The 21299-nt window shown below is 31.9% G+C and overlaps 1 protein-coding gene across 8 annotated transcripts in view; it reads left to right on the forward strand.

The window, feature by feature from the left end:
• The window catches only part of LOC115881742 (endothelin-converting enzyme homolog), a 95655-nt gene that overhangs the window by 59827 nt on the left and 14529 nt on the right, over window positions 1-21299 (forward strand). For 7 of the 8 annotated variants that reach the window (XM_030899373.1, XM_030899371.1, XM_030899372.1 and 4 more), the window contains 7 exons: window positions 568-738; window positions 3863-4077; window positions 7143-7313; window positions 9378-9526; window positions 15975-16141; window positions 16203-16385; window positions 18047-18208. In XM_030899373.1, coding sequence (XP_030755233.1) covers window positions 568-738; window positions 3863-4077; window positions 7143-7313; window positions 9378-9526; window positions 15975-16141; window positions 16203-16385; window positions 18047-18208 — 1218 coding nt within the window. The remainder of the gene's footprint in view (window positions 1-567; window positions 739-3862; window positions 4078-7142; window positions 7314-9377; window positions 9527-15974; window positions 16142-16202; window positions 16386-18046; window positions 18209-21299) is intronic. The other variant, XM_030899369.1, reaches the window with a different exon arrangement.

Genomic DNA, 21299 nt, shown 5'->3' on the forward strand with positions numbered 1-21299 from the left:
TACATATATAAAATGCTAATGTTTATCTGTGTCGTTTCTACCTGAAGTAACGACTTGTTCTAGAAAGTTGCTTTTTTTCTGAAGATAGCTAATTGGCTCTTCTAAAAACTGTCGTCGCCGGATTTTTGTTTTTCATTTAATTAAACAAAAATAAAAAAAATTCCTGATGTTGTGGCGGATGCGCCAGGCTTCAACTAGTAGGTTATATTTAGCTTATATATATTATTTTCATTTCAGTAGCATACTTGAAAGATTTTCAAATATTTTATTTTTATTTTGTCTCTCTCTCTCTGTCAACCGGTCATTTATATTTATCGCTGTCGCATGCTTTAATATACAGACCACGCAGATGAAGTGACCAGGGCTAGTATGTTGGGTCAACAAAATAAATCAATGAATATTGATTAGTCTATCTTTTATACATGCATGTCTATCTTTGAAATCGTCTTGTTACAAAAAAGATAATCGAATATCTATATAGGTTTCCAAATTTTGCAAGTTAAAAGGATAAGTTGGCTGGCTGGTACTAAATGGGCTGTGCTAAAACCGTATTTTATCCATTTACAGAACAACCCATAGAAACATTCAAGTCTAAGGCGGAGAAAAAGGCGAAAATCTATTACGAATCATGTCTGGATAGCAACGATACCGTAGAAAGCCGTGGAGCGGGACCTGTGCTCGAATTACTTAGAAAGTTAGGTGGTTGGAATATTAGCGAAAGTGGGTTTAGTCTTGCCAGTAAGTACTTTCCGATAAACCATAAGGCTGATACACAGTGTGTCAAAAAAATAGTGTATCTAACTTTGGTGGGTGATTCTACATTAAGATTAAAAAAAATCTTCAAATTACATAAAACATTTTCAGATAATATACCTACTGAATACTGGAAAAAGTACGACTTTATGAATAAAAGGTTAGTTGTACTCCCGTTACTTTTTCCACTTTAAAAAAAACAACAAAAATTGCATACTTACAAAAATTGACGTAAAAAATACGCCGGGCCCGAAAAACACTCGGTACTTAAGAAACGTCTGAGGGCAACTGTTTTAAACACGTTCCAGTCCACACGCGGCCGCTTTGATGATTTCGCTACCCCCTTCAATTTTTTTCTCTTTCAAGGACCCGTTGTTGTCCGAATTTACCCGTGCTCTTCGAAGTAGCCCCGGTTTACGGTATATATTGTTTATTTTTAACATTGGTAAACGGTTTTTCCTGAAATTTGGTACTCTAACACACATTTTAATGCCAAAGCGAATGACGATTGTGAAAAATTTCGTGACAGCCCAGAAAGAGTATTTTCCATTATGGTAGAGAGTACTAATGGTGGTACGTCTTTTATCCTTATACACTCAAAGGCAGAAAAAATGCAACGGAAAAATTTTTGGTCAAAATTAAAGTGTTATATTTTTGTTATTTTTAGCCCTATTTTTATGAATTTTTCAGCAATCTATACTAATATATAAAATCCTTAAGTGACTGACAGACTGATTAATCACGATCCTGCTGAAACCACTCAACGTAAGAAGCTCAATTTTGGTATACAGGTTGATTCTAGGGCGTAGAGGTTCGATAAGAAGGGATTTTTCGAAGTTCCAGTTCCAAGAGGGTGAAACCACCCCTCAAATATTACAATATTTTTTATTTAAAAAACGGTCAAGTTTCCGAAAAAACGCTTAAACACGTATATTTTATTTTGTTTTTTTACATATTTTAAGATTTTTTAAAAATGTATACAGGATGTTTCGAAAAATCTAGTCATTGATTAATCACGATCCTGCTTAAAGCGCTTGACGTAAAAGGCTGATTTTTTGAAAACGGATTGACTTTAGGGTGTAGAGGTTCGATAAGAAGGGATTTTTCGAAACTCGAATTCTAAGGGGGTGAAACTATTCCTCAAATATTAAATTATTTTTATTTAAAACCGGTGAGTTTTTCGGAAAAACTCTTAAACACCTATATTTTATTTTGTTGTTTTACATATTTTAAGATTTTTTATAAATTTATACAGGGTATTTCATAAAATATGACCATTGAGTAATCACGATTCTGCTTAAACTGCTTGACGTTTAAAGCTGATTTTTTGGCAAACGGATTGACTGTGGGGTGTAGAGGTTCGATAAGGAGGGGTTTCTCGAATCTCAAATTCCAAGAGGGTGAAAACGCCCCTCAAATATTACAATATTTGTCATTTCTACAATTTCTACAAGCAAGGTTTGCATCTGAGTGTAGATACAGTAATTTTAAGAAATAATATAAAAAGCTAGAACTTTTTTTACGTAAAACTGGTACTCTTCGTTTAAGCAGAGTTTACACTGTGTCACTTTGGATGTACAACCAAAATGAATCACTCAGATTGAATTCATCCAAATTGAACATGGTGAATGGTATGATCACGGTTTTCTGTGGGTTTACACTTAATTGTTCCAGTGTGCACCAGCCGTGAATTGCATCTAGGATTTCCTGTATTTTTGAGGAGATGTCCTCCTCTTTGTGTCCTTTTACTAGGATCACCAGGTCGTCCGCATATGCCTGTGCTTCAACCTCGTATGCATCGAAATCAACGGTTCGTTGAACGCTTCTTTCAACAAAAGTAGGAAGACCGTCAACTTGCTTCATCGTTCAATTTTAGTGTACACTTTGGATGAAACAGTTATGAAAGGCAATTTATACTTATCACTTTGGATGATTCATCCAAGTTGTACATCCAAAGTGACGAATGTAAATGAGCCTTTAGTGAAATGATAAAATGTAAAGATATTTTAAATAAATCAATCTCCTGATTTTACTAACGCTAAAATCGATGCATCGGAACCTTAAGCAAATATCTTGAAAACCGTTCACCGTTTCGAACTAATCAAGAACACCTTTTTTACATAAAAAAGCCCTAGCTTTAATTTTCATTTATTGAAATTACTGTATTCATACGGATACAAGAAGTACTACCAGTAGTACTCTCTACTCTAATGACATTTTCTTTCAGGACTGTTACGCAATTTTACACTATTGCCATTCGATTTGGCATTAAAATGTGTGTGAGGACCACAATTTTTAGCCACAAAAACAGTTTACCAATGTTCTTAAAAATAAACAAAATATATTATTTTTATTTAACCTTTCAAGAGCTGTTATTTCATCGGGAAGCATTTATGGGAAGTATTCATAGAAACTTTTTGTTTTATTTTTATCTCTAGAATAACCCACCAAGTTAGGTACACTATTTTTTTTAACACTCTGTATAATAATACATAAAAATATTGTGTTTCGGGTTATTAGACTGTCGTCACTATAAGCCCACCAGATGACAAGTAGATACAAACTAAACATCTATAAATACGCGTTGAATCGAGAAATAGCGTATGATGAAAAAAAAAAACGGCGTCAATGACGGCTGGGGAATGACAATCAATGGTTATTTTGTCGAGGTGAATCTCTAGACATCGTTTAAAACTTGTCAAAATTAATACAAATTATAGAAAGTTCAAAAAAGTATAGAACGTTTCCAGACACACAAATCTATTTCCAAAAAAATTTTTTTCTTGAATTTTAAACTACACACCATTTAAATATCATTTTTACTTAATATAAAAATAAATTCAACTATCTTAAGGCCAACTGCCAGTATGGATTATTAAAAGATAAAGAAGAGTACCTACGAGCCAAGTAATGTCGTCTAGGGTTTGACTTCGCCAAAATTATTATCGATTGTCATTCCCCAGCCGTCTTTGACGCCGTTTTTTTTCGATCGTATGTTATCATTCTATATTTGACAAACTAAAGGTCTATAATTACCTTTTCAAAAACTTAAAAACTAAAATAGAAAACGATACAGTAAATAACTATTTTTTTTATACTTTCCTTCTAGACTGGACATTGCAAAATACAATTCAACTGGTCCAAAATAAGTACAATATTGGAGCGCTGTTTTCTTATGCTGTGGGAGAAGATGACAGGAATTCTAGTAGACACGTGTTACAAATGGATCAGAGTGGATTATCTTTACCTACTAGGGACAATTATTTAAACAAAACTGAAGAACACGTAAAAATTCTAGATGCATACTTGGAGTACATGATCAAGGTAATACTTACTTTTGGGGCTATTTCGGCTATAACGAAATTTTTTAAAGGTACATAATTATAATTTTGGAAGATGTTTATAAAACATTTAATCACTAGTTGTTAAAAAAAGTATATTATTAATATTGGAAATTATATTTTATCCTCTCATAGTATATTTGTCTATTTAATTTTTTGATTTTGTAAAGAGCACTTTGTTTACTAACTTGTTTCGTCGAACTGCTTGATTCCATTTTTGCTTTTGATCAAATAGGTGTAAGAAATGATGAAGCTATAAAATGTTGTTTCGGGAGAGTTGAATATCCGGGAAAGTTAAGTTATTGAATGTTATTGCACCCAACAACGCCTTAATTACGCTCTCCTTTAAGCTTGATTTTCATGCATCCGTTGTCCGACGATACGTTGATACGATATTAATTTTATTGGTAGAATTTAAAGACTTTGATTGGTTAGAAAATAACGCAGTTTTTAAATTTATTGCATTTTCATGCCTCCGTTTATCGGATATACGTTGGTGTCATTTTATATTTTCGTTTCCATAACGATTTTGCTATTTTACTTATATTTTTATTAAGTTTAGATTAAATTTGTCAAAAAAGTGTCAAAACGTCCGTTATCGTACACAAAACATCCCCCTTTAGAACTTTTTCTTTAATAGCCATAAGCGGGAGTAAAAGACCAACCGTCCGAACAAACACTAGAGGCGCCACCGGTCATCAAATGGTGTAAAAATTGCGAAAATTTAATCATCTAATTTTGGCACAAGGGGTCGCGCTTAACTTTTTCAATTTTAATTCAATATTCATTGTTTTCAAACTATATTATTAGACTTTGTTGTATTTTGTGAATGTGTATAAATGTTTTCTTAGTATAAAGTTGCATTAAAGTAATTTAAATTATATTACATACATATTTAAGATCCAAATATTATGACATATATGTCAGTTTCCGTCTAAAATGTCATCTTGATAAAAAGTTAGTTCACAAAACATCCCCCTTTAGAACTTCGTCTGTCATGTTAAGAAATGAAAGTAAATAATAAAGCGCCTCTCGTGTTTGTTCGCACTCAAAAAATTTCAATTAATGCCTGTATATATTTTTAATATATTTTTTAAATTTACATTTTTTTAATTGTAAAGTAATATATTACATTTAAATGGAATATATTACATAACAATTATGTCAATTACAGGATTACAAGCTTGTTTTGTAACATTTTTTAAATAAAACGAATTATAAAATTTCAATATATGTATATTTGCCGTAGGTATGAAAAAAGTAAAATATAAAATGGATAAACGCTTACTTACATTGCAATAAAACTTCCACTTATAGTTTTGCAATCCAAACGCAATATTTCTATTTCACAAATAAAAATATCCGACAACACTAAAATCACTGAACCTTCCGCGGCTGACAACGAAAACTGAAAAATATAACGGCACTTTTTATTTTGGACCTGCATATCAACATTACGCTGTACTATTATGTGTTTGTTGTTGAAATAATATAAAATATCTAATTACAACTTGTAAATTTTAATATTTTAACATGATTTTAACTACTTTTGACAATAACTAACTTTTTGTTATCAAGATGACATTTTAGACGGCAACTGACATATATGTCATAATATTTGAAACTTAAATATGTATGTTATATAATTTAAATTACTATAATGCAACTTTATACTAAAAAAACATTTATACATTCACAAAATACAACAAAGTCTAATAATATAGTTTGAAAACAATGAATATTGAATTAAAATTGAAAAAGTTAAGCGCGACCCCTTGTGTCAAAATTAGATGATTAAATTTCCGCAATTTTTACACCATTTGATGACCGGTGGCGCCTCTAGTGTTTGTTCGGGCGGTTGGGCTTTTACTCCCGCTTATGGCCATTAAAGAAAAAGTTCTAGGGGGATGTTTTGTGAGTTAGTTGGAGTTAGTTATTGTCAAAAGTAGTTATAGTATGTTAAAATATTAAAATTTACAAGTTATAATTAGATATTTTATATTATTTCAACAATAAATATATAATAGTACAGCGTAATGTTGATATGCAGGTCCAAAACAAAAAGTGTCGTTATATTTTTCAGTTTTCGTTGTCTGCCGCGGAAGTTTCAGTGATTTTAGTGTTGTCGGATATTTTTCTTTGTAAAATAGAAATATTGCGTTTGGATTGCAAAACTAAAAGTGGAAGTTTTATTGCAAGGTGAAGTAAGCGTTTGTCCATTTTATATTTTACTTTTTTCATACCTACGACAAATATACATATATTGAAATTTTATAATTCGTTTTATTTAAAAAATGTTAGAAAACAAGCTTGTAATCCTGTAATTGACAGTAACATAATTGTTATGTAATATATATTCCATTTAAATGTACTATATTACTTTTCAATTAAAAAAATGTAAATTTAAAAAATATATTAAAAATATATACAGGCATTAATTGAAATTTTTTGAGTGCGAACAAACACGAGAGGCGCTTTATTATTTACTTTCATTTCTTAACATGGCAGACGAAGTTCTACAGGGGGACGTTTTGTGTTATCGTATGACCGGGTCCGTTGACGGGCTGAATAAAATATTTGCGGATGAAAAGTGGCGCGAAAACGCTATAACCAATCAGACCGTCGGACCATTGTATCAACGTATAACGGATGCATGAAAATCAAGCTTACGCGTTAACATTTTTTCGGCGATTTTATTAACATTTGAAATTGTCATATCACAACACGACGCCGACGGCGACGCCTAGTTCGGATTTACTTTCACTTATTTTTTACTACCTGAAACAGTGTTACATATAACACAAACCTCGTATCTGAGTGTTCTATAGTCTCAATAACTGCCCTAGCAAAAAACTAAAATACTTAACTATTATCGATCAATGCGATCAAGATGAGCTCATAGCGAAAATTTCTGATTTCTGTCGTATGCAGCGCTGATGCGCTCGGATTTTTTTGAAATCAGCTTAAATGCACCAAGCCTATAGGATAACGAGGGTTGCTATCTCTCCTTTTAATCCAACTATAATTCTTTTTTATTTATTTTAATAGTTCGGAGTGCTCTTGGGTGGAGAACTGAACTCGACCAGAAGTCAAATGGAGTCTGTGCTTGAATTTGAGACGAGACTTGCCAACATCACCACACCGAGCGATCTGAGAAGAGACGAGGAATCGTTGTATCATCTGACCACATTAGCTGAGTTACAAGAGAAATCTGACTTTGTGAGTGTATACAGGGTTGTTCACCACATACGACACGGAGTATTGTAGATTGTAGCTAAACGATTAGATTTTTACAAATTGTAAGTTTTGTGTACGTTGAAGGACTATTAGAGCTACAATTTAAAAATAATTTTACAAGATACAGAGTGTCCCAAATAAGTAAAAATATTATAGTTGTATTTTTTTAAATGGAACACCCTGTATATTATTCTATTTTTAGGTTCTACGATTGAAGTAAAGGTAAATTTGATTAATGTTTATTACACTTAAACCTTACCGTTTTTGAAATATTTGCAATTTTATGAAATTGCAGTAGAAATTTTAAGGCTTCATTTCTCCAAGGGTATCAAAGTTTTTAATACTAAATATTTGCTGAAGATTACTTATTGATCAGATATTGTGTTGCGATAATAAAAATTATACTACCTTGTACAGAGTGTCCAAAAATGTATATTAAATAATTACTAGCTTTAACCGGCAATAACCTGCTTGATTTAAATGGAACACCCTGTATATTTTACGTGAATCAGATGTACAATTTAATTGTCTATCAAATTGAATTACAGCATTTTTTACTTATCTCTGGAAGTTTTCGTAGAAAATACATTTTATTACAATTTAGACCTCATTTATCACTATACCCATGGAATATTGACATTTTAGATTTTTTAAAGCAACATATATGTACAAAATGTTTCTTTGTTGGTGGTAAATATAATATTGGAAAATTTTGTTTACAAAAAAAACTATTTAAATATTTGTTAAAGAGTATACCAATTAAATTTATCACCATTATTTCCACCCAAAAATTATTCAAGTACATGACTTAATTGTTTTAATTAATAAATTATTCTAAATAAATGTGCATTTGACTCAGAAATCAATATAATAATAAGTTATAAAAAAATGAACGTCTCTGTTGTTATAAATAATCATTCAAAAAATAAAATAAAATTTATAAGGTCTTAATTTTTACCACACTGTCTAATACACATACAAAATTCAGTTTTTTAGTATTTGGAGCAATTATTATTAATCAACGTAAATAGTCAATAATTGATGTATTTGAATACTGGGATCATATTAATTGGCCCTCTATAACAAAAATATTTAAATAGTTTATTTTATATTTTAATGAAATTACATCTTTAAAAATATTCTAAAATGTCAATATTCAATGGGTAGAGTGATAAATGAGGTCTAAATTATAAGAAAATGCATTTTCTACGGAAACTTGAAGATATAGGTAAAAAATAATATAATACAATTTGACAGACAATTAAGTTGTGTATATGATTTTTGTAGAATATACAGAGTGTTGCATTTAAATTAACCAAGTTATTGCCTTTTAAATCTAATAGTAATTAGTAATTATTTAATATAAATTTTAAGACACTCTGTATAAGGTAGTATTTTGTTTATTATTGCAACACAATATCTGATCAAATAAGTAAACATCAGTAAATAATTAGTATTAAAAATGTTGGTACCTTTGGAGAAACCTTTGAAGCCTTAAAATTTTTATTGTAATTTCATTAAATTGAAAATATTTCAAAAACGGTAAGGTTTAAGTGTGTTAAACCTTACCTATATCAAATTTACCCTTTATTTCAATCGTAGAATTTAATATATAATAATATACAGGGTGTTCCATTTAAAAAAAATACAACTATAATATTTTTTACTTATTTGGGACTCCCTGTATCTTAAAATATTTTTAAATTGTAGCTCTAATGATTCGTCAACGAACCCAAAACTTACAATTTGTAAAAATCTAATCGTTTAGCTACAATACTCCCCGTCGTATGTGGTGAACAATCCTGTAGTTTTAATTGAGTACATTGAATTGTGTCTGTTCAACGGGAGGATCCTTGACAATGATAGTTATGTCTGTCATTTAAAGTAGTAATTCATAGCCAATTTGTATTATATTTCATTTTTCTACCATAAAGAAATCTTCTCTCGCTCGTTGGACAGACTATACTATCCAATATCACTAATGATAAAATGCCATGTAATAATTAGAATCTTAAATATGTAGTGTTAATAAGGAGAATTTTGCAGATAGATTGGAGACAGTTTTTCGAAAACGCAATGAAAGTAGTTCAGAAGAAGATCAGCTCTAAACAGCAAATCGTAATATACGCTCCAGAATATCTTGGTAATTTGAGCGAACTCATCAAGGAATATCAGAACACCAATGAAGGAAAAATGTAAGAACTTTTATGTAATATCTTTGCAGTGACAGTACGAGACCAGTGACCAAGGAGTCTAATACTATTTTTAAATTCATCCATTAGAGACCGAATCGACATCATAAGACGCCATTTTCTAACAGTTTTCTTTGACGTTTCACTTGTCACTTGATGGAATTTTCTAATTTTATTTTATTTTATTTCTTGTTAATTTTATAATAAATTGGTCTTATGCAAAGTGTTTAAATCTGGAAAGACTGGTTGATATTAGAGTGAGACTATGAATCTTCTGAAATAAGGTTTCAGAAATAAGGTTTCGTTAGAAGGCTGTTCAGCCATCGTTCATCGTTATGTCATCATTATTTGTCAAATATGAGTTTTAGGGAGTGTCTGAGATCAGTACATATTAAAAAATGCCTATACCTATGTGGCGGATTCATCTTTCCAAAAAAATCCTTTATGGGTATTTCGCCACTGCACTGCAAGAAAATCTACAAAATAAAATAATTATTTTTTGTAAACACTTCTGCGTTAAACCTAAACGGACGCTGCTTGTCAGAAGTTATGTTTACAGTATACAAATTTGCCTAACAAAGCAAAAAAAAAATGCTTAACGTTTCGGAAAGTTATCTCTTTCCGTCGTCGGAAGCAAAAAAATACAAGAACAAAGAAAAAAACTATTTAAAATATTTAAATTCAACTATTCGAGAACACTTTACTATGACTTTACTTTTTTAAAACAGATACGTCTACAAGAAACCGTTGACGTTCTGTTAAAATGACATTTTTAACTTAATATTTAAACTTCAAAATTAACAATTACTACCTGATAACAATTACTTAATAAGGTAAAACCAAAAAGCTCCAAACTTTCTGATTATTTTTAATTTTACGTATGTTATGTTTATTTATCTTGTTTATTAAAAAAGCCTTTTTATTTTTCTCTTTTTAAGGATATCGATTCTTTCATTATAATTTTGGCGTTATTAAAATTTTTATTCTTTTTGCCCTGTGTCCTTAAGAATGCTGACAAATCTTAGATTTGTGAAAATCTCCCTTTCTTAAATAATCTTTATGTTCTTTAATTCTAACATTTAAGGGTCTAGATGTTTCACCAATGTAAAATATTTCGCATTCACAGGGTATTTGGTATATCACATTTTTTTTTGTTGTTCTGTATTCATTGGATTAGTATGTGATAAAATGGATCTAAGTGTATTTTGTGTTTTGAAAGATGTTCGTATGTTATATTGTTTTCCTATCCTTCTTATTTTTTCCGAAACGCCTCGTATGTATGGAATTGTAAGTTGTATATACTGTGTATTGGTATCATTGTGTCTATGATTTGGGGTTTGTATTTCGTTTAATGTTTTGTCAATAAAATATGGTGGATAGTCGTTTTTGATTAATGTATTTTTTATGTGGTTTATATCTCTATTTTAGTGAAATGTCGTCTGTACATATTATTTTTGCCCTATCATATAAACTTTTTATAACATCTTCTTTACACTTATACTGTGATTAGATGTGAAATTTAAGTATCTATCTGTGTTTGTGGATTATCTGTAAACATCTAAAATTAGTTTATTTTGAAACTTTGACACTTAAACATCAAGAAATGGCAAATGATTACCTCTCTCTATTTCTAAAGTAAATTTTATGGTAGGTTCGCGAGAATTTATATAATCCAAAAAAATGTCTCTTTCAGAAACGTTATGTTGCCATAGTGCAAAAATATCATCAACATAAGGCAGCCATATTACAGGCTTTTTTGAAAAACTATTTATTGTATTATTTTCAAAATCTTCCATAAAAATATTACTTAACAAAGGACAGAGAGGTGATCCCATTGCCATACCGAAATCTTGTTGAAAAAATTCATTATTGAATTGGAAATAAGTAGTTTTAACACAAAGTGTTAACAATTCCAAAATACTGTCTATGTTTAATTTTGTTCTATCTATTAAATGTGTATCTTGTTCTAATCTATCCCTTACTATTTTAAGTGATTTATCTACCGGCACATTAGTGAAAAGACTAACAACGTCAAAACTAACCATTAAACTGTTAGTTGTTTAATTTTGTATATATGTTTTGGTATATTAATTTTTGAAATTTTTTCTATAAAGTGTGGTGTGTTTTTAATGTATGAATTGGTGTTATTTGCAATCGGATTTAATATGTCTAGTAAACATTTTGCTAACGGATGGCATGGAGAATTTATACTACTGACTATAGGTCTAAAAGGTATACCCTGTTTGTGTATTTTCGGTAAACCGTATAAATGAGGTGGTTTACTGTAATGGGGTGTTAATAATGTTCGTTGTAAGTCTGTTAATATATGTTTGTATTTGTATAAAGTTCTGTATATTTTTCTTTCAATAGTTGGTTTTGGGTCTTTTGAAAGTTTGGTCTAACTATCGTTATTTATAAGATCTGTAATTTTGTTATTATATTCGTCTAAATCTATAACTACTGTAGCATTACCTTCGTCTGCTTGTAATATTTTAACTGTTTTGTCTGTTTTTAAATGTTTAATAGCTAACCTTTCTTCTCTATTAATATTAGGTTTAAACTTAATAGGTCTTTCTAGAATAATTTTTGACCTAACACGATATTCATCCGCGTGTTCTAAAGGTAATTTTTGTGCTATATTTTCAATAGCAGAAGCCAAATCTAATTTTGAAACGTTTTTATTAGTTACGCTAAAATTTAAACCTTTTAATAAAACTGATTTTTCAGAGTTAGATAAAACTCTTTTAGAAAGGTTAACTACGGTTTTGTTAATAAATTCGTGTTTATTTGTAATATTTTGATTTATATTTCTTTCATTATTCATGTGTGTAAATTTAGTAATATGTTTTTGTTTTTGTATATTAGAATGATACATATAGCTATTGTGTGCGCTATTTAGAATGTGCGCAAAATCTATGTTTGAAACTATCATCTCTATATCGTTAGAAATAAAATTTATTTCATTTTTAATTTGAAAAATGAGATATCTATGATATTGAGTTCTTTCCCTTAAAAGTGCTAAACTAGCCCTATTTAATATGTTTATACTTCTCTGTGTAGTGTAAGGTATATGTAGTCTTATTTGTGATGTTTTTGTTAGGCAAATTTGTATACTATAAACATAACTTCTGACAAGCAGCGTCCGTTTAGGTTTAACGCAGAAGTGTTTACAAAAAATAATTATTTTATTTTGTAGATTTTCTTGCAGTGCAGTGGCGAAATACCTATAAAGGATGTTTTTTGGAAAAATCAGTACATATTCTTTAGAAACTTTAAAGTGCGTCCCTATATTATTGATCGAGCGAGTTCCGTGTTTTTTTTTCGGCATTTATTCATTTTTTTACCTCTTTATCAGTTACGATCCTCTTATGCTTTACAATCCTTTGGACTGTTGGAATTTCTATTCCTAAAGCATCAGCAACTCGCTATATTATTTAAAAACGCTATCAATTTGTATCTTACATACGAATATTACATCTTTGCATTGTACTTAAATATACGGGGTCCACGAGAAAAGAGTGTTCTACCGGCGTCTCTTTCTCGAGAAAAATAATTTATAAGCTTAGCTTGTTCATTTTGGTTAAATCTTTGAGGCATTTTTGCGATAAAAAGAATTTTTTCTACGACTGCTATGTAAAACGTTAAAAAACGCACGCTAAAGTCAATCCGAAAGTGACGTTTTTCACACACCGTGCGCAAATTTTTTAGTGTGCAATCTTTGCGCACGCTTACTCTTAGTGCACACAACATGTGTCAATTTTAACATTTTTAACCTCCAGGACTTGCTCTATTAAACGTACATAGAGAAATAAATATCGATATCGAAGAGGTAGTCAATCGTTTTTCCAGGGAAAAGACCCAGTTTATCCTTTAAGATTAATAATTTTTACCTGTTACTTTTTTAAAATTTTATTTTCAATTAAGATTTGATTGTGGCCCAAAGCGATTTTTTTATTATGCTTTTTTCCTAACAGCTTTTGTTTGGTTTGGTTTGGTCTAGAATTTTGGTCTAGATACGGCCCTGGTTGAACTCGTGTGCAAATGCAAAACGTCGTTTTCGAAACTCGTTGTTTAATATACTATTGTTTTATTTACAATCACATATGTAATACTGACATTACTGACTTTAAAAAAAATTGACAGTGTCAAATTATCTACCTTTCTTCCCTCTTCCCATTCCCTTACTCGGTTTTTCTTATTTCTCACCTCATTTAATTAAATGATGTAAGAGCAAAATATTCTTGTAATATCTTTATTAAATACTTATCTAACATCAACAAAAATAAACAAGAAGATTAACAATAATAATTGAAGATTTTAATACATTTATTTGTTGAAGGTAAAATGCTATTAGATTCTTTGGCTTAAAACATACATTTTGGCGTTTTAAAAAAGCGACGAGTCTGTGATATTTTGATATGTCAGTCTTTCCCTTAATTCTAGCATTGTCCGTATCATGCTGTACGTAGCCCAAAGAGAAGATGGCTTTTTCTGCCTTGCCATGTCACGAAAATAATCAAGACATCAAGACTGTCTCCGAAGCAATATTCTTAGCATTTCTTTCGGCACACCAATTTTCGTATACTTTCAATGCTATTTCATATCTCCCCCTACTTTTCTCTGGAAGTAAACTGGCTTCTGCTCTTTTTGCAGCTGTTGTAAGTTCTGTTAGAGTACCAATATTAAAGAATAGTCTTCATTATCAGAAATTTCCGACAACATTCTGGCTTTCTATGTTATATAAATTCGAAAAAGTGAACTAGAAATTCAAAACTGTCACTTAGTTATTGTTTAGCTGTTGAAGGTTTGCGCTATGGTATGCGCCTGGTTTACGCCATAACAACCACTGGTACCGGTAAATATAGATATGGAAATGCCTAAAGAGAAAACGACAAATTTTCGCATATTTATTTTTTTTTCAAATTAAAATACTGTCCCTATTTTTTAATTAATGATGTGGTTGTAAATAAAATCGTATACAAACCTCGGAGGAAAGTTTTCATTACTGTCTCGAGATTTAGTTAATCTGTTGACAGTAATGAAACACTTCCCTCCTCGGTATGTAATCACAATATGTAATATACTATTAGAGCAGATTACAGCAACAATCAAATTTTAATTTTGACATTGATCGATATCCTTCAATAAAATTATAACCCCAAATCAAATGACAATGACAATTAATGTAATTTACGAAATCCCGTAATGACGTCACCAATCTCTTTCATCTGGATGGTCAGTGATTGAGAGAGTTCGACAATATATGACGTGACGTTGAACAAGCGTTGATAGTGATGGAATACCGGTTCCACATCAGTCGCGTTACAATAGCGACCGTTCCAGAGAAATACCGCGACAAATAACGTGATTTTGTAACCGTTTTGTAACCTATAGTTCTTTATCTACGTGTCTATGTATGTTTTTATCTATGTATATTCCTTATTAGTGGAAAAGTTACAAGTAAAATGTTCATGTCAGATAATCAAAGTAAAATCAGTCTTACTTTATTCCAGTATGTTAGTAAAATGTAATTCTCTTTCTTTGCAGACTATAACTCTAATTGGGATTATATTTTTAATAAATTGAAAGTAGGTTTATAAATTTCTTTTATTTTTCGGTCATATTTCTTCTTTGTTTTTTCTTATTTTTGTGTAAATGTGTTTATTTCTAACTATCTAATGTACCTAACATGTATTTAATATCAATCAAAAATGCCTAGTACCTAGACCTACCGAAAATCGCGATATCGAAAGTATCGTAACGACTGCAACGCCAACAGCGACACTACGTACTTACCAGTTCCAGTTCAAGTTCCCACTGTTCGCGACCGACGGAAACTCGACACTACGCTACGAGCGCTTCAACAGTCGCGCGACCACTGGCACTGGAGCGAAGTACGTGGCGGTATAGGTCGTTACAAGGTCGTTACAAACATCCAACATCTCTTCGCGACAGTCGAGATCGCGCGACGCTACGTACCAATTCCAGTTACTGCTGTTCGCAACCGAAGAGATCGCGAACCTAGGAGCGCGACGGCTGTAGTGAAACACTGGCGCTATGCGGTTACTGCTGTTCGAGCTAACTCCAGGAGCGATTATGAATAATTTATTTGCAAACTGTAACTAATTTATAGTTTTGTCGTTAGTATTGTCGTCGTTCTTCAGTAACAGGTTCCTGTTCGTTGTGGAGCGCGACACGACGTTACAAAACATACCGCTCCAGAATTGCGTGACTCAAATACCGACACATCACTAAGCGTTGAACGATCGCTGAACATTCTATAATTACTTGCACTGCGCACGAATGTTCCCAGACAAAAAAAACATGAAAAATTATGCATCAATTTTTTAAGTTAGAAAACAAGTAAGATTTAGTAATAAAATAACTATTGTGGATTTTGGAACAGGATTTTTTTTTGAATTATTTTTAACAGTTTCTCTTTTCATTTCAGCACCCTGAATAATTATCTTGTTTGGCAGACAATTAGAGTTTTCACTTTATGTCTTTCAAAGCCATTTAGAGACGCTTACAAGGGTTTCAAAACGGCCCTTACAGGGTCGGATGGTGGCGAGGAACCCCAATGGAGGTATTGCATACAAGACACCAACAATGTTTTAGGTGCCTATAAATAACTTTTGCTCTCAATCCTTCTATGTATAATACAGTCTTTTTGGTTCAGGTTTTGCTTTGGGTGCGATCTTTGTTCGAGAAATATTCAATCCGGATTCGAAGGAGCAAGCTGAGACGATGATAAACAATGTTAGAAACGCCTTTAAGCGCAACTTTAAAAATCTGGAGTGGATGGACGAAGATACGAGGAAGGTGGCCATTGACAAGGCTGATGCCATTTCAGATATGATAGGTAAAATTATTTTTTTATATTACAGAAAAGCGTTCGGGAAACCTGGTCGCAAAACCAATTTAACTTAGTAAAATATTTTACAGTTAGAGCGTTAAATTAATTTCTCAGTTACTTTGTTGAATATTTTAGTCTCTACGATGCTACAGCTCTACTTAACCGACGCATGTTCGAAAGTACCCATTTCTATACTTTGGCGCTCATTTTTTTCGCTTTTGGTGCACTCCTGGAACGTGAATGTTTTTTTGGTTTATACAGGGTGTTTCCAAAAACATGTGCCACCTCCCGTAGGGAGACTCCTCACGTAAAAATAAGATTAATTTTTTATATCAACATACATTTTCGTTTTATTATAATTTTCTTCCAAGTACTTTTTGCGTTTTGAATGAAATTTTGAGGGTAAAAGTTACTATAAATGCGACATATTTTAAAGCTATAAAAGTGTCGACATATTCACCAGGGACGTGCATATGGGTTATCACTGGAATATTATTTTAAAAAAATCATGTACGCCACTGACTTTTTTCTCTTGTTAGAGAAATAGTATAAGCAATTTAATGCCGATTAAAAGTTGTCTCTTGATATCTTGTCGATTTCGGCCTCCTTGATGAGATAAACGCAATTTTTTTAATTTGCCTTGATCCAAGTCTAATAGCAACCTCTAAAAAATTTAATATCATTAACTTGCGAAAGTCTTAAATAAGTACTCATTGATTCTTCATCAAAAAATACGAAAAAAAGTTCCTATAAACATGAATTTGAAAACAGGATGTTAAAATTTTTTAAAATTAGTTTTTTTGTAATTATCTTAAATACCATTATTTTTTTTATTTGAAACTGCTGTAGGTTGGATTAATAGTAATAATAACTAATAATAATAATCTTTAATAATAAATTTGGTAAAATATATAACTTCTAAATTTTATTTTTATTTTAATTTTATTAATTGTGATTAATAAAATTGCGTTTATCTCATCAAGGAGGCCGAATTCGACAAAATATCTAGAGATAACTTTTAATTGGCATTAAACGGCCTACACAACTTCGATATCAAAAGAAAAAAAGTCGGTGGTGCACATGTTTTTTTTTGAAAAATATTCCAGTGATAACCCATATGCACGTCCCTGATAAATTTATCGGCACTTTTTTGGCATTAAAATATGTAGCACTTATAGTAACTTTTACCCACAAAATTTCATTCGAATCGCTAAAAGTACTTGGAAGAAAAATAAAATAAATCGAAATATTATTATTATTATATTTAACACCCTGTAGCTACGAAACAAAGCAGAATCGGACCTAAGTTATTTTTATGTGAGAAATCTCCCCACGAGAGATGGCACATGTTTTTTGAAACACCCTGTATTTTGTGGAATCCGGGGCTATTATTTACGTTCTATAAAAGTTCATAAATAATTTTTCATTTATAAATCATTTGTCCGGATTTCTGAGTTCACTTGTCCGGAATTTCCAAAAGCCTTTAATAGAAACCCTAGGTGAATTAGTGTTTTATTTTGCTGCCTTAGATGTTGCCGCCCGGCATCAAGAATCTATAGATATATTAATTAGCCAATAATAAAATGCCTTTAATTTATGGAAATAATATTAGCAAAACTTTAATTGTGAAAACTAACAGAAATCTCTATTATTTCCTACACTTTTAGGTTATCCAGAGTTTATTAAAGACGTTCACCATTTGGACGAGAGATTTGACAACCTAAATATCGGACCTGGAACTTACTTTGAGAATAACGTGAACATTATTTTTTACAATTTGAAAAAGAATTTGGAAAAAATCAACGAGCCCGTGAACAAAACTACGTGGAGTAAGTATGATATAAATACATATTACAAGTAAAGTGTGATCGAATAACATAACTCCAAAGTAATGTTTAAAATTTATTTAAAACACTTGTCCTAAACTCCCTATTAAACTACATATTTTGTAGTAATATTAAATATCATATTTATATTGGGTTGAGGTGATTATATAGTTTGTTTCTTATTCCTTTTGTATTAGAGTTGTATTTTTTATTATGAAAGAGTTAACCAATGACTAAAGAATATAAGGCAATGACTAAAGAAAGGACATGTAACGCCCATATACGGGCTGCAGCAGAATTTGTGACCTTAGAGGCCATTCTTTTGATGACAAACAATGAGTCATCATTTGGTCACCATGCAGCGACAATTTTAGCGATTTTTAATAGTTTCTGGTTTGTGTGTAGTGAACTTTGTATAAACTTTATTACAATGGTGATTAGTTATTCAGCTTTCAAGTGTAAAAGCAGCAGAGATAAGAAAGAGCCAGGAGTTACGTTTCATAGGTAAATAAGCAGTCCACTCCAACTTTTTAGCGTTTTCTTATTGAATTCGATAATTATTCTTCAATTTCAATTAACATCTATATGTACTTGATATGTGCTATACGTCGATACCAGTTTTGTACCTTTTGTTAACATTTTAATACGCTTTTTTCGTAATTAATTAGTATGATACACAATAGGCGTAGTCAAAACAATTATCAAGAAATATAAATATTGCTTCAAAGAGCTAGGTTAAGAAAAATATGTGCCACGGCACTGTTGGGTGACATCGTCACAGTTTGCTCTCGGGTGTTATTTGTCCCTGGATTCTTTAGTCATTGATATAAGGACATGTATAACGCCCATATACAGGCTGCAGCAGAATTTGTGACCTTAGACGCCATTTTTTTGATGGCGACGAATATCGAATGAAGTTTTGTACCTTTTGTTAACATTTTCATACCGTTTTTTCGTAATTAATTAGTATGATACCACTAAAAACTAAAATTAACACTCATTTTAAAAAGATCGAAAAAGGACAAAACGTTTCCCAGACACACATATCTATCACTAAAAAATTATTTTTTCTCGAATTTTGAAATATATTACTTAAAAATCATTTTTACTCAATATAAAAATAAATTACAACCTTCATAAGGCCAGCTGATAGTAAGTTCCATTAAAACATAAATAAGAGTACCAAGCAATCGCGTCTAGGTTTTGACCTTACTAAAATTTTATCGATTGTCATTCCCTAGCCTTCTTTGACGCCGTTTTTTTTCGATCGTGTAAGTAAAAAGGGATTCATTTTGCATAAAAAATAATTTTTCTTATAATGTAATTGGTATTTTTTCTTAAAAAGATGATTATTGACTTAAAATATTGTGCAAAGAAATTAAATTATTAATTTAATTATTACTTAAATTCTTGCACATTTCGATTTTTGGTCTCTTGGGTTTTAGAAGAAATTTGACCATTGTTTTGGCCTTAAAATGCCTAGAAACATTATTTCACAGTGTAATAGAGTCAGAATAGTAACATTGTTGTAAAATTGTAGGAGATAACCAAAACGATGTTTCGCGAATATTAAAAAAAATTAGGGAGACAAACGAGATTACAGACCGGCCAGAAAGAGAGTTACTACTGCTGCTGTGCAAGACCGTCAAATATCCCTAATTGCACGACGCAATCCCCTAGCTGCTTTCTAGTACTGCTATTAAAAATGAGTTAGCTCGCCTTGAAGGAGTAAATGTTTCAAGAAAGACCATTTAGAATTAGAATTAGAATGAGTGGGAGGGGGGTTAATCACTTCGACCTTAGAGATCCATTGTGTCCCTCTTTCTTGAATCATAACTCATCATACAGTCCCAGGGCTTTGACAAAAGCCAGTATCTGGGACGGTTTTATAGAGGGTAGTTCTCCATCTCCAATATCAGTCGTACCAAAATTCATGGCACGAATGGTTGTCGTCTCGGCGCACTCAGTGATGAGGTGTACTGGTGTTTCACCATCTTCCCAACAGAATCTGCATTCGCCGTTTCTTCTTAGTTTCAATCTACTGAGGTGTTCATTGAGGAGACAGTGTCCTGTTAAACCCCGTGACAATCGAAGATTGTTCTTACTCAGACCCAGGAAGATCTGTAATTTTTCTTGATCATAAGCCCTCAGAAACTTCTTCGAGTGTCTTAGACCATTGCAAGATTTCCATTCCAGGTTGCGGATGGAATCTTCCAAGTTCTTGAGTTCCGCCTTGAGTTGGTTACCACTTGGAAAGCAGAACGGTTCTGGTCCAGTTAGTGGAGTGTTAGCTCCTTTCCTAGCTAGATTATTTGCTTTTTCATTGCCTTCTATCCCTTGGTGAGCAGGCACCCAGAGTAGGAGGACTTTGTTTTCTTTGCCTAATTTATTCAGCGTCTCTATGCATTCTTTGACCAATTTCGAATTGATTGATACTGAGTTGATCGCCTTTAACGCTGCTTGACTATCAGATAAGATGGCTATTTCTTGTTTCCGATAGTTCCTATCTAAGATAAGTTGTACGCATCTCTCGATAGCGTAGATTTCTGCCTGTAGGATACTAGGGTAAAGACCATAGCAAGAAGACTCCATGACAGAGTTACAGCACAAAATTACAGCGACTACAATGGGCTGAGAGGGTGAGAGCAAATGGACTTAATTGGAATTTCGTCATGTTTAGTGATGAAACAAGAATAGGCCTAGTGTCAGACTCGCTACGAGCTTTGGTCTGAAGAGCAGCTGGAAGACGAGCACGCTTGAATGCAGCTCAACCCCGCGTCTCGTTTCAAGGGTGAAGCATTATGGTATGGGCAGGTATAATGCATGGAGCTCGAACTCCTTTTGTTTTTATTGAAGGCACAATGACAGGTGCCTCATATCTTAGAGACGTTTTAGAGCCTATTGTGAGTCCATTTCGAGGGGCAGTGGGGGATGAATTTGTTTACATGGACGATAATGCTCCTCCCCATCGCACTTAAGCGGTTCGCGAATTTTGTGAGGAAGAGGGTATAAGAAAACTGTAATGGCCACCGATGTCTTCAGATATGAATGTGATCGAGCATGCTTGGGACATACAAAAACGCCATATTGCCAA

Source organism: Sitophilus oryzae, unplaced genomic scaffold (genome assembly GCF_002938485.1).
Source record: "Sitophilus oryzae breed Bouriz unplaced genomic scaffold, Soryzae_2.0 scaffold_172_pilon_pilon, whole genome shotgun sequence".
NCBI lineage: Eukaryota > Metazoa > Arthropoda > Insecta > Coleoptera > Curculionidae > Sitophilus > Sitophilus oryzae.